Source organism: Chaetodon auriga, chromosome 3, assembly GCF_051107435.1.
Source record: "Chaetodon auriga isolate fChaAug3 chromosome 3, fChaAug3.hap1, whole genome shotgun sequence".
NCBI lineage: Eukaryota > Metazoa > Chordata > Actinopteri > Chaetodontiformes > Chaetodontidae > Chaetodon > Chaetodon auriga.
Window position 1 is genome coordinate 19147144 of NC_135076.1, and position 14306 is coordinate 19161449.

The 14306-nt window shown below is 40.9% G+C and overlaps 1 protein-coding gene across 1 annotated transcript in view; it reads left to right on the forward strand.

Annotated features, from left to right (window-relative positions):
* Positions 1–907: 907 nt before the first annotated feature.
* faf1 (Fas (TNFRSF6) associated factor 1) overlaps positions 908–14306 on the forward strand; it is a 59496-nt gene continuing 46097 nt past the window's right edge. Inside the window, exons 1-6 of the mRNA XM_076727018.1 lie at positions 908–1227; positions 3928–3996; positions 5905–5951; positions 8573–8838; positions 9258–9349; positions 9970–10061. Coding sequence (XP_076583133.1) covers positions 1168–1227; positions 3928–3996; positions 5905–5951; positions 8573–8838; positions 9258–9349; positions 9970–10061 — 626 coding nt within the window. The 5' untranslated portion in view covers positions 908–1167. The remainder of the gene's footprint in view (positions 1228–3927; positions 3997–5904; positions 5952–8572; positions 8839–9257; positions 9350–9969; positions 10062–14306) is intronic.

The following is a 14306-nucleotide window of genomic DNA, read 5'->3' on the forward strand; positions in this document are numbered from 1 at the left end:
TTGTGGGCACATAGTTCATGCATTAGTGTTTACACTACAAAAGATATGTGGTCACATGTGTCCCAGAACACCACGACAAGTGGTTTGACTGGTTAGATCACAATGTGTCTTGGTGGTTGTTTGTGATTGGATCACCCAAGATGCTTATTAATGCCAGATGTACAGAGACCTTATGTGTGCCTTTCTTAATTATGTCCAGTGAATTCACTTAAGCGCAGGTGGACTCCAGTCAAGTTGTAGAAGCATATTAAGGACCAATGATGGAAGTAAGATGCACTAGTGCTCAATTATGAGTCATGTTTTTGCTTTGTCATGGAATATTATGTGAAGACTGATAAGGAAACATTTAATCTATTTTAAGGTGAGTCTGAATACAGCAAAATGAGTTAAACAGGGATCTGAAAACTTTCTGTGTGCATTGTATGTTTATTTATTTATTTATTTTGCAACAACTGATAGCTGAGGCAAGGCTCAGGAGTTTATGAACAAGGCAACAGACTTACTTTTGGACTGCTGCAGCCTGCTTTTGGGAACACACACACTTGAGTTTTATGCATTTGTGCCACCCAGGCTGTCCTCTTGTCTGGTTGTGTGTTTGCAGTATTGGCTCAGTGGTTCTCAAAAGTTGGGTGACAAGGACTACTCTGACTGCCCAGAGCTACATTTACAAGTTAGGCCTGTAAAAGCGTGAAAGTATGTGGAAAACCTCAGCTTACAAAGTAAAAGTATGTATTGTAACATACAGTCTTCAGCTACTATACAGTCCATATACAGTGAAACGACGTCTCTAAGCAGAGTAATATGGAAAAAGAAAACAGCGTCTTTTCTGTGGCGATCATATTTATATAGCAACAGGAAAGTCAACTCCAAGTATCACGTCATCGACTCCAGGTTTTACAACATCTGCAGCCACTTTACGACTGCCGGAAAGCAATGGACTAGGTGACAATAATGATATGAGATAACTGATCACTGTAACGTTACTATACAGAATTTTGTCTATCTGGAGCTGTTAAATCCCGACAAAGTTTGATATTTCCAATTTGCCAACCGCTCAGTCGTCGCCAGGTCTAAGTAAAGTATTTTATTAATACTCTGTGTCCCTCTGTGAGGCGAGACAGCGACGAGAGCCAGTGGAAGAAGAATTGCTTTTAGCCAGTCATTGCCATGGCCTCCGAGAGCGGCGATAGCAACATGGATAGAGAAATGATTCTGGCCGACTTTCAGGTGTGTCTCTTTTGTATGTCCTAGATGTTTTATCCTGTAGTTAGTCATCTGTTTGCCGCTGTTGAATTTCCTCGGACTACTGTCAACAACAGCACACACGACCTGACTGGCGTCGTAAACAGCAGACCTGAGCTGAGCTTTGGTGTCTGTGGCTAGCACACTAAGCTAACAAACTGACAGCTTGCTATCTGATTCCGAAGGTAGTTATTCGCTGTAAGCTCGCCAACTAAATGACGGTTGTCCAAAGCTGCCAGTCTAAACAGTAGAATAATTTGTGTTTTGCACCGGTTTCAAGTGTGTGTTGCTTGACAGATAACGATGATCTAGTTAGCTAAAAGAGAGCTACGGCGTAAACTGTCAGCTTGTTTACACATTGCCTGCTGTCCTGTCAGGTTTCTAAATCCTCGTCAGAAACCGTGTGTCACTTGAGGATATCAGATTTTTAGCCCAGTTTTCAGGTAGTGTAGTTTATTTCGATGGTGAGAAAAGACAGGCTACCAAATTATGCTTTTACACACTGGCAGTAAGTTAGCATCCTCTTTGAATGGTTACAATACTTAAAGACATCAATACTAAAATAATACACATCCTTCCTCTAAAATCTACACAAATCAAGTGTCATCCTTCTCTTTGGTGGTGTCTCTCATGGCTTTGTTTTTGTAAGCTTGTGTTCTGAATCAACAAGTTCACTTGAATAACATTTGCCTACATGGCTAAGCAATGCAAAAGTAGTTTTCCACTCTTAACTAATTTCCTTTGGATGTTGGAGTGGACATGTCATTCATTCAGATTAACTCAGACCAACATAGATGTATTGTTATTTTGGATCTGTTTCTGTGAAGTTTCTAAAGGAGACCCCACACTTTAAAGTTTTGTCCTGTAACCATTAGGACTATGCTCAGATATCGAGGTAATACATGTAACTTCCTAATGTTTGAGCTAATCATTCTCTCTACCTCTGCCATGAGTGTTGCAACTTCATGAGATTGCTTTTGAGACGCATGAGATCAGATTTATGATCCAAAAGTGAGGGCAAGGTGTCCTAAAGTGTTATGTGATTACTGGAGAATGGGATTAAGCATTATGTAAGAGTTATGCTGCATGAGGCAAATGATGTCCACATTCGAAAAACTGAATAAAAGATAGCATTAAACACTTATGTCAGTTTATCAAATACATAAAATCCAATAGACACCAAAAACAAATAAGCCAAAGACATACAATAGAGATTTAGGACTACCGATTAACAACTATAAACACAATACATACATTGTGATTAAGAAATATATATAGAGAGAGAGACATAAAATATATCTGTAGCAGAAGGGGCATGTATCACTGTGTTTGAAAACATGATAGCGGGAGGTGCAAAGACTTCTTTGTGTTTGTTTTTGTTGGGAGCATAAGATGGCATCGCTTTGAAAGTAAAAACTGAAGTTCTTTCTGTAGAGAATGATTTCATCTTATCTTAATGCTCCTGGTTTTGTGCAGCCTGTGTTAGCATGCATGCACCATTGTTTGGCTTGTATTTTACTGCTCTCTTCTACAACCCTGATTTCAAAAAAATTAAAAACGTGAATAAGAACAGAACGCAGTTATTTGTAAATGAACTGCGTTTACCGATAACGGTTTTACAAAGTGTTTCTGAGCAAGTGTAGTAATATCCTCTACACAGTCACGTGGTCAGAGTGGTGAAACTCACCCCATCCTTGCTTGTGATGATGGAGTCTTGTCAGAAAAGGCTGTCAAAAAGGAAAAAGACTAACAAATGATCACATTTTTTTTTTCTTTCTGTTTTACACAGCACCAGTTCAGTAAAGCACTTGTAAAACAGGATTTCATTGACATCTAGTCTTTCCATGATACAAAGTCTGTGTTGACTATTTTACAGATTTACCCAGTGTTGGCACTCATTTCTCAGTTTGTTACCATCAGTGGTGCTTAAGCACTTGAAATTGTCCACTGTGTTTGACCTTTAATTGTGGTTGGCAGAAGGGTAATATAACACATCTACCTAATTACATTGATCATATCCTTGGTTTTACTGGTGTTTAGATTTAAGTAATGGTTGTCACATGAGTTAATAAAGCCATCCTTTACAGGTCTACAGATAAGAAGATTGAAATTATTTATATAGTTTTGGCAACCAGTAAGAATTCCAAAAATTAAAGCCAAACATGCTTTATGATGTCTTTAGTAAGCGTAAGTGACAGTTGCATCATCAGCTACTGACCTGCCTGCTGTTAGTTACACCAACAGAAATGTAAGGAAACACTGCCTCTGCCATGAGATTGTCTGCATTAGTTTACACTTAAAGCAGTTATTGGCGTTGGTCTGTCCTGACCAGTGTTGCAATATTGTTATCATTTTATACTATAAAGAACATATTTTGTTTATCCTACTGCACAAGGCTCAGGAGTCCAAGCTATCAGGCAGGAATCAGAGGAAGTCAGTGGCTTTCTTTTGATTGAGATTCCCTGTCGTTCTTGTGAAGACTGGCACCACTTTAAAGGCTGCTCTTTTGGGTTATACCATAGTAATTAAAATGTTTCTATTCATTTCATTCTCTTTTCTCTGTCTTGTTGTAAAATGTGTTTTTTATGTGCGGCCAGATTGGAATGTTGCATGAAACAAACTGCTGCAGATTCTCATATAGTACATTTCTTGTAATTCCCTTTTCTTTGTTTTTTCCTCTCACAGGCTTGCACTGGAATTGACAACATTGCAGAGGCAATCACTCTGTTAGAGCTTAATAACTGGGATTTAGTGGTAAGTTCATTATCTGCAGGCTTTGGGCTTTGCTCTTTGACAGGCAGGCTTAGTGCATCTAGAGTGCAAGTTCAAGAGGGCAGTTACCATCCAATAACACACACTCTGTGTTAATTTTGTTATGGCTAAATCATTTTTTCATTTTGCCCAGTATGTTTTATGAACCAGATGGCAATGCTGCCACCCTCAATGCAGTGGCCGTGAGAGAGTCCTGAGAGGTGTGGTACAGTGAATGTTGAATTGAGAGACACTGTGAGAAAGGATGTGTTGTGCCAAGTTTGTTTTAACTCATGATGAGTGTGAAAAACAAGGAGCCCTCTACCGTGCAGTGCGTATTGGAAGGGGTCAGTATATATTTAGACTGATGCTGGCAGGAGTTCAAAGCAGGCAGCAGCAGCAGTCGAGGACAGACAGTGGGGCCTGGACTCACTGCGCCTGCAAATCTGATGACTTGCAGTTCCTCGGCAGTAGCTGGTAGTTTGTGTAAACATAGACAACAACAAATCTTGTATGCATGTGGGTGGGTAGACCACCAGACAGACAGTTTGTTTTTCAGTGCTCATGTAGGTCCCTTACATTTTTTTCCCCCATTACACGTTCCTTACATTTATACAAAAAGAATAGGGAATATGATTATACCAGCACATGACAAATAACTTTATTTTGCTTGTTTTGCAGTGAAGAATAGTGAGTGTTCGAGAGAAATCCTATCAATTGTCCGTTCAAACAAAAGCTCGGTGCAAAGCCGACACTGGTTACGGTCATGTTTGTCCTCTCAGCTCGTTTTGTTCTGATGCGCCACCCTATTTGAATATTCCATCATTCTCTGTCACATTGCTGTAGGTTTAGTCTCCAACCTTTCAACCAGCAAATATCACACACTCTTACGTAAACATGTTACAGAATAGACCAAAAAGTAACCAGTAGATTTTGCCTGGTTACATGTGGACTGGCGTGTTGGTTCAAGCAGTCACCTTTGCAGGTAATCATCCATAGTGTAGGTCCCTTTTACTACTACTACAAAAAAAAACATGCCTGAAAGTGGCAGTTTTATTTTGGGATAGTAATACAATGCCAACTGGACCGGATAAAGGAGATATCAGGACATTAAGACATTGTAGTGCCAGAATGTTGATTTAGCAAAATTCATTTTTGAAATGATCATTTGTGGATTTTAGATTGTTTTATGATTGTGGTGAAAAAGCACCTGATATAATAGAGCACCATTCTTTTTGACAAAGTGTGTAGCAATTTTAAAGCATAAAATGCTCCTGGTCTTGTTCATAGGATGTTGTGAATGACTGGTGTCCATTTTAAAGAACTCTACCACAGTGGATCATCTTGTTTCAATCTCGCTGCCCAACCCACCATGGAAATCTGATTTTATGATCTGCATATTTGACCTGGCATAGACTCATACACCGGATGCCTCTCTGGACTTAACCTCCCCATTTATCCGGGTGTGAGACTGGCAGTTAGAAGTGTCCTGCCCAAGGATACTGCAGCAATGGGGATTGAACCACCAACCCTGTGATCAGTAGATGATCCACTCCACCTCCTGAGGCAGAGCCGCTTTTTGTTCATGTTAAGAGATAACCCTTACAGAGCTGTCCATGCTTTACATGACCAGACTTATTGAAAGTTTGGAAATGAATTGTGGTTTGCTAATGCCTTTTGTAGAAGTTTGTGCTGCAACATCTGCCAGTCTCTTTCAGACATGCCTCTCATGTGTTGACTCATTCCATGGTTTGTCATTACTGAACTTTAGCATGAGCTTTATGGGTCTTAGAGGACAGTTATCTATTCTCAGCAGCAAAGAGTTGGTGGAATAGTTGATACAGTAGAGCAATTAAAGCAAGAAAATGCCATTATATTGTCTTGTAAAATGTGCTTCCACTTTTATTACAGGCAGCCATCAATGGAGTGATACCACAGGAGAATGGGATCTTACAAAGGTAATAACAGTCTTGGCACAGATTTACTTAAAATCACAGAAAGCATATCAGTTGCCCTTACAACACCAAATAAATGAGAGATTATGCATATCATTTATGACTTTTCAAAGTGCTTGTCAAAGTTGTTCTTTATGCTCTTACACTGGAAATATCACATTAAAAAATGTCAATGCCAAGGAAATGTGCCTGTGACACTAGTGTGCATCTCCAATGTATACCATTTGAATAGTACAGAACTGAGCAGGATACATTTTCTGTGTCAAAATCACTTTTTGATGTTAAATCTTAAATGAAGCATTTTAGGTTTATACTGTATTAGTGATATTGTATCCATATACTCACATATCCAGCTAATAATGCTAGCATAGATGCTACTGAGTTGGAGGTTATTGCTCCTGCTATGGTTTCTTTTCTGCTGTTTAATGGAGGAATAATATAAAAGACACTGCAACTGCAAAGAAACTTTCTGCCAAGAGTGGAGTTGTACACAGTTTCTGAATAGAAAAGGTTTCTTTAAGAGGCTTTGAGCCCTTCACTTTCCTTCAACGGTTAGTTTACACTCATGAATGCACTGAGCTGATCTGAACCCACTCAAACTGGAGACGTTCTGTTGAACCGTTTTTTTTTTTTTTCTTGTGTGTGTGTGTGTGTGTGTGTGTGCGCGCGTGCGCGTGCGTGTGTGTGTATTTTGTGTACACACTTGCGTGCATGTGTGCGCATGCATGCACTTTAGTGTGGTTCAGGCCCTTGGGCCATGAGAATATTACTGGTCTTTCTCAAGGGCACACATTGCTCTGAATGGAGGCTGGCTGGCAGTGTGACCAGCAGCCAACACATTTACTAAGTGGCTGGCACTGGTATGAGTAGGCTGGCGTTGCCCAGTAAACAGACTCTGATGACGTGACCTGATCCAGAGCCAGTTGGAGGCTACACCAGTATTCCTGTCTAAAATGCATTTCCCTTGTGTCCTCTTTAGTAAGCAGATTGGGAATTTTAAGATTCTTGCCTTGTTGATGAGTAACCACAATTCCTCAGATAATCAGGGCCCCTTTTTTTTTTCCCTGTGCAAAACTTGATTAAATTACCGACTCCTCTGTTGCACTTTGTAGCTGATCTGACAGTTTTTTGTCTGTGGGTGAGGGGCTCATCAGTTCTGTCTTTTTTGGGGCACCTCTTTGACTGCACAGGCAAACAGTGCCATCTAGATGTAGGGCAGCGCTTAACTACACCCAGACAGCAACAACGGACAATTTAACGGCCTTCGGTGCTGCTGTGCCAGTTTTAGGTCAAAGTGTATTCAGGATCTTTTTCACTTGTGGTGAGAGCTGACGCTATAAACTAGTGTTTTTTTTTCTCAGATGCTTTCAAAGTTTGTAAGAATCCTCTTGGCAAGATCTCTTTTGTTTTTCCTTCTCTCTTTTGGAGTCTTGCTATTTCATCTGTGTCATTTGTATCTTCCTGTCTACCCATTTTACCCCATCTACCCTATTTGTGAGATGATAGCCGTTATCAGTCCAGTTCATCTTAGTGGCAGTTATTTTTTGTGCTGAATACTGTCTTAGTAGCCCTCAGCAGATACTGTGATGTCCATTAAGTGTTCCATGTTTGTACTCATGGTATGACTTCCTTCCTTTTTCACAACCTGTATTTTGCCATCCGTGACATTTCAGGCATGCAAGTGGGTGTCAGATATTTTCTTGTCACAAAGAGAGATTAGCTTGTCTTTTCATGTCCATGAGCTCAGCCGGTTTTAAATCAGGTAACTTAATGTCTCTGTGATCCATCCTCTCTTGAAACACACTATGTTTGTTTTCTATTTTTTGTGAACTGACCACAGAACAGGTCAATATTTAATGATTTCAGTATGTAATTATTAAACACAGGCTGACCTTTTCCCTCTAGTCTCAGTAAATACTGTACGTGGCCAATTCTAATGTTGGGAAAAATTTGGATCTTGAAATAATTGTGTTCTTGCGAGATTTGGTTTGTAAGTGAAGTGGCTGGTGGAGGAGACAGTTATAATGTGCTGCCTTCATGTTGGGTTAATTTCCCACCCTATTGGTCCAGCCTGTTTGTGGAGGTTTTATGGCTGTTGACTGCCAACCTACGCCTCAGGACAGTGGCCTCTCTAATGTTGGCCAAATAAAATACAGCCTTTGTGAAAAAGCCTGAGTCTGGCACTCTGTTGCAAGACAGTTGCTGCTTACACTTAAGGGAACAAAGGGCACACTTTGTTCGGGGTCAGGAGAAAAAAGCCATTATTTACTGTGTTGTGTGAAACATGGGTCACACACTGAGCAAGCAGCAAAGAGAAACAGAGAAGGGGAGAGTAGACATATATCGGAAAGGAGGTCAGAGTTTCATCAGGGAGTCATTTGTTTTTGGTATCATTTTCTGTTCTGTTGGTTCTTGACAATGAGGTTACAGGCTAAAAATTAGGAAGATAAGTCTGATGTGGCCACAAATATAGGCCTAGCCACAATTATCCACGAATATTTGATAGCATCTGTTATGTGTTATGAGTCACAGAGAAACTCCCTGACATGTTTAAGATACTGTGTGCAGACTCAGCAGTCTTCCCTCTCTTCCCCATCATCAGTAACCTTGTTTTCTCTGTCCAGTAACTTTTCCAGTGAGGCTAACCAGGCCAGCATGTACGGACCTCCAAGCCAATCAGAAGCAGCCGATGCAGCAGCGGGAGGTGCAGTTCCTCCCACCTCCTCTTCGTCTTCGTCCTCCTCTCCTCCATCGTCCTCGACTTCAGCTTTTTGCCCCAGCACCCCCTCCTCCCGACACATTATAGAGCGTCAGCCCCGGATGCTCAACTTCAGGGTGGAGTACCGGCAGCGCACTGTAGAGCTGGTACTGGAGGAAGGAAGCACAGTCGGTGAGCACCCAGCACACTGATACTTATATACAAAAACCCCCCCAAAAAACCCAGATTGGGATTATTTGGACAGATATTACGATATCAGCCACAGTTTAAGTGCTAATGGTAATTTTTGCATTTCATTTTCACACACAAAAAAAATAATAAAAATAAAAATGATGATGATGTGATTTTTTGCTGAGGTCCAAACATGTTCCCTTATGTCTGGAGACATCTCGGTTGCACCACGATGCCTCATTTATTATCGTATGTTGTTACACATTTTACCTTATTATTAAAAAATTGCAGCTCCTGTGATTTGGGTATTGCCTCTGGCCATATTAAATGTCCAACCTTAAGCATCGTCAGCATATCACACTGCGTTTTTGTGCATAATATACATTCTCTGCATTGGTCTGCATGAATCTAATTTACAGGAGAAATCAAACAAATCCTCGAGACAGAGCTTGGGGTTCCAGTGTCCAAAATGCAGCTGAAGGGATGGAAGAGTGGAGATGTGTCTGACAGCGTGAGTTAATAGACTTCATCGCAATCATGAAAGTGAAAAAAACACAATGGAGCATCAAGAAAACCAGCTAAACCTGTAGTCTTTTATATTGCCTTTCTTTTGTTTTTGCAGTTTTCCTATGTGTTATTTAAATAAATGTGATATTAAATGTCAGATTTTAGCGCAGGTGCTTAACATTTACATCATACGGTGTATGTTGATTTTCTGCCTGTGTACAGTCACGGTGCCATGTTATACAGTTTATTTCCACTCCGACAAATACAGAACATCTTTGTAGCATGAGGATTTTGCATACATGACTTTGTTTTAGCACCATTCTCCAAGACTTCCTATGAAACCGTGTGCAACGAGTGTATTCAGCATCTGTTGCCAAGTGGAAACCACACCACGTTTCCAACATCACTCTTGCAAACAGGCCTGTTGCCTACCCGACAATTAGTAAAACTTTGATGTTCTTAAAGGATATATTTCCAGTTCTAACCATGTAGTGCAAAGTAACAGACGCAGATGCAGTAAGCACAAATGTGTTTCCTGAACAAATCATTATCTCTATGCCTATAAATCCTTTCTAGTGAGTGGAGCTGTTTTGTGTGTGTGTGTGTGTGTTTATGTTTTATCAGACGGTGCTGAGAAGTTTACACCTGCCCAAGAACAACAGCCTGTATGTCCTGACCCCAGACATTGCTCCTACTGCAAGCACCAGCAAAAACAGGTATTCTGCTCAGCACTCAGCACGCTCTCACTCCTCTCTCTATGTGAAATCTCATCAGAAATCCACCCCATACTCCTTCCCATCCTGGCATACATACACTATGACACTACTGGTAGTGGTGTGAGTGTAGTACTTAAGAGTGAACACCAGGTGGCGGCCTGTGTCTAGTTATGGAGAGGTTGGATCCAGGATCCAGGCAGCAAATTCCATTTTCATTGGTGTATTAAGAGACATTTGACCTACCGGTGCACACTCATTTTCTCGCATCCATTGTGACATTTTGAGAGGAACATCTCCCGCCGCAATCTCTGTGTGTTGTGTAAATAATAATTTTCTCTCCCATCTTTATTTTAAGCCTGACATTGTTGCTTGCTGAAGGTTGTTCTGCATATTACTCCGCATAGACGGCGTGCATGATATCCACACTTCATATCTATTATTTATTCCTTTTTTTTCCCAGAACACACCAGTCACAATAGTGATAGTACCCAGCGACAGTAGAGATGTGTTCAGAAAGCTTCATTAAGCGAGTGTTTAGCAGAGCGTTCTGCTAATTTCAGTGAATCCTTGGCAGTATTAGCAACCTTTCCTTCTGAAATGTCAGGCTGCTCAGTGTAAAGTCAGAGCGGTAATACAATCACAGGTGGCAGCTGAACGTGGGACTGTCCTTTCATCAGTATCAGGTAAACATTGTCCATAGAAGTCATATTTTTCCTCTTAATGTCACCTGCATATTGGAGGGTGACCGTGACCTTTTTTTATTTTTAATTTGAGGGTAAGAGCATCGGACAGGTAAAAAATAGATATATGTGAAGGGACAAACTTGTCTGTGCGTAATTGTCGGGTGTGTGAGGACATCTTTTTTTTTCAGCATATACATGGTTGGACTGATTCATTTTGTCGTGCATCTGTGTGTGCGTTTGCTTGAGGTGTTGTATGTGTGGACTGCAGACATTTCTCAGCCAAATGACGGAGATGAGGAAGTGCCCTGCTGCTCCTGTGATTATTAAAAGGATGGCACATATTTTTAGATTTTCTTTTTTTTTTTTTTTTTAGAAGCCTGCGTTGCTCATCATTAATCAGTGTCACTCTGATTAATGATCCAAGTGAGGGATTAATGATCTGAGTTAATGTTTCATGAGAATTTTGAGAGATTTTGTTTGCCACGGGCCTATTTTTCAAGCAGAGTATTAACATTAACACCCACCTTTAAAATTTCAGGGGGAACTGCTTTGAAAGCATCTCCGTGGTCCCCTTTACGACATTACCACTCTGTTTTTATTAACATGGTGTTTATTAAAAAGACAGCTGTTAATTTAAAGCCTGAATTAAAATACATTTACTCCCGTTTCTGAGAGTTGTGGAGGTGAGTGAGGACACCCTGGGACACCTTTCGGTATGACATTCTGTGAAGGCCAGTTTTATGGTATCTCTCTGAATCGTTAACTTAAATCACTCTTATCAAAAATGAAAAGGGATCATAATAACAGATCGTTTAGCAATATTCAGCAGCACTCCTCTTAGATCCATTGCCTGTATTATTCAGAGTTTTTTTATACCCTTGCATATTCCGGCCCTCGTTTTTTTTGTTGACAGCGGATTCAAAATTATTAAAATTGTACTGTAACTCTCCCCACACTTCCTCATGTTAGCAGCCAAGCAAGCATCCACATGTCACCAGAACACTTGTAAAAGAAGTCATTTGGCAGTTTGCCGCATTGCCTGCTAGTTAGGCTAAGTGGTAGCTATATTGTGTTGGCAGCTAATGGCCCTCATCTCCCCAGTCTTCCCTCCCTCGCTCTCTCCTCTCTGCCTCTCCCCATCTTCTCACTCCCTCACCAACTGCTGTGTCTTTTTAGCAGCACCGTTGCCATTTCTCCAAGTGTTATCGATATCATTTTGGGTGTCAGGAGCTCATTATTCTGTGTCAGCTATTTTGGCGGAGGACAGTTGGGGCTGAATGGAGTGGGTGGCCTTCTGTGTGTATGCACATGCATTTGTGTATAAATGCGTGTGTGTATAGTGACCCTGCTGTCATACTGGGAGAGGATAGGTGACAGATCACAGAGTAGTGGGGGGAGCAGTCCCCCGTAGCGGGACCAGACAAGCTGTTATCTTGCAGTAAAAATAAAGTGTGGTCGCACCGTAAATCCACAGTACGTACAATTTGTGTGCAGTGTGTGCAAATTTGTTGCAGTCAACAGAGCTCGGTGCCAGTAAAGACCTGAACATAATGTTTGCAGGTGGTTTAGCACACAACATCAGCGCCATACCAACTCAAGCTACTAATGTGTTCAATTGCACAACAATTTTGAGAAACAAAATTGTTGGGCTTAATATCACATTGACCATATTTTCTTTTCCCAACATGGTGGCAGCTCCTTTTTTTGAATTTCATGACACCACAGAGGAGAAACCAACCTAGCTGCAACAGAGGTTCCCATAATTACATTTGGGCTCTCATTTAATTTTCAGGAAGGTGGCACACGAGGCACTAAGATGCAACCATCCTGCATGGAAAATGAAATTCACTCACCACCAGGAAGCTCCGTAGCTTTAAAAGAAATAAGTAAAAAGAGTAAATGATTTTTACAAAGGCTTTATACCAGGTTTGTTTTGGTTGTTATCATTTGTGAATCAAAAAAGACTGTAATACACAGCGTGATGTGATTATAACTCAGAGAGACATAAAGTAGATGACTGACAGATTTGCATACTGTGGTTTAGTATCTAGTAGTAAAAGGCCTCTGTAGGTAAGTCTGTGTTACGTTATGAAACCCACATAAAAATCAAAGGCGTAATAAAATATGTATTCATTGTTATTGCTCTCATGATTACTATTATCCAAGAAGTTGACCATTATTCTCAGTTAAAAACGGTCATCTTTAATTGTGTTTTGAATGAGCTTAATGAAACTACCTCCTCCCTTTGTAGTTGTACTCTAAAAAGATAGTTATCCACCCAAATTTAATTTCACAATGTTTATTTGCTTCAAATTGTTGCTGAGTAAAAATGCAAATGTCGAATAAATGCTAATATCCCTGGCAATTACTTTGTAGAGCTTGGCTCATACAGCACACACACACACCTAAACCAAACTGACTGATTAAATAGTGCAGCAGTGTCATTATGATCCTGCTGAATAAACTCCTCTTAGTTGTCTTGTTTGATTAGAAATAAATCTTGAGGCTTTGGGAGATTTTCCGATGAGTGCCAATCCATCGCAGGTAGTTATTTAGTTAGCGATGTGATGTGCAGCTAGTACTGCAGCATTAAAGCCAGGGCTGAAGAAGGTTTTTCTCTGTGGCCATGTTGATGACTGCCTGTGAATACAAGAGGGTGTTGAGGAGGAGCTAATCTCTTGCATAAATGATGAAGGCCTGATGAATATTTCAATGGAGCCTGTTTCCTTTCTCGTTGATTCTCCGCTCAGCTCTCAGGAAGCATGTTTGCCAAGGAAAGGTTATTTTAATTTGAACCCTCAAAGAAATTTTAAATTGCAAAAATGATTCATTAGATTTTGTGTGTTTTTATCGCGGCTTCCTGCCCCCCACCTCTCTCCCTCTGGGGATCAGCTATCCAGTAGCAGATTCACAGATGCTTCAGGAGGACAGCTAGCCGGTTAGCTAAAGCAGCCCTTATTGGAAGTGTATGATAGTTAGCATGCTGATTAACTTTGGGACAAGATGGCAGACCAAAACAGAGCAGAGCCTGAACGGTTTCGCATCCTTCTGCTTTGTTGCGGATGCAAAATGTGGAGGAGGTAAGAAGACCTTGTGTGGACCTCATGACCTCTTCTGTACGTATTAGAGGCAACATGGTCAGTTGGCGTGTACTCTCCCGCTCAGTGTGTTCTGTGTTTGTGTGTCTCTAAGCAGTCGAAACACACGCGTGATGGTAGAGAGTGTGTGTGTGTGTGTGTGTGTGTGTGTGTGTGTGTGTGTGTGTGTGTGTGTGTGTATGGGTATTTGTGTTTTGCAGGCACATGTCACATTGTGTGTGTGTGTGTGTGTGTGTGTGTGTGTGTGTGTGTGTGTGTCTGGCAGTGCTAGTTTAATAAGGTCTAGAGTCTGCTCTGTGCCGCAGGGACTCACAGCTTAGGCGATGGGCTTACCTCAGAATGAAACCAATCTGTTTAGCCTGCTCTTCTCCCCTGCAAAACGCTCCATTTTCTCTGTCCATAAAGTTAAATGACATTTTCCTCCCGGCACCCTTCTGCCATGTCAAGTACCTCCAGAGATGTTG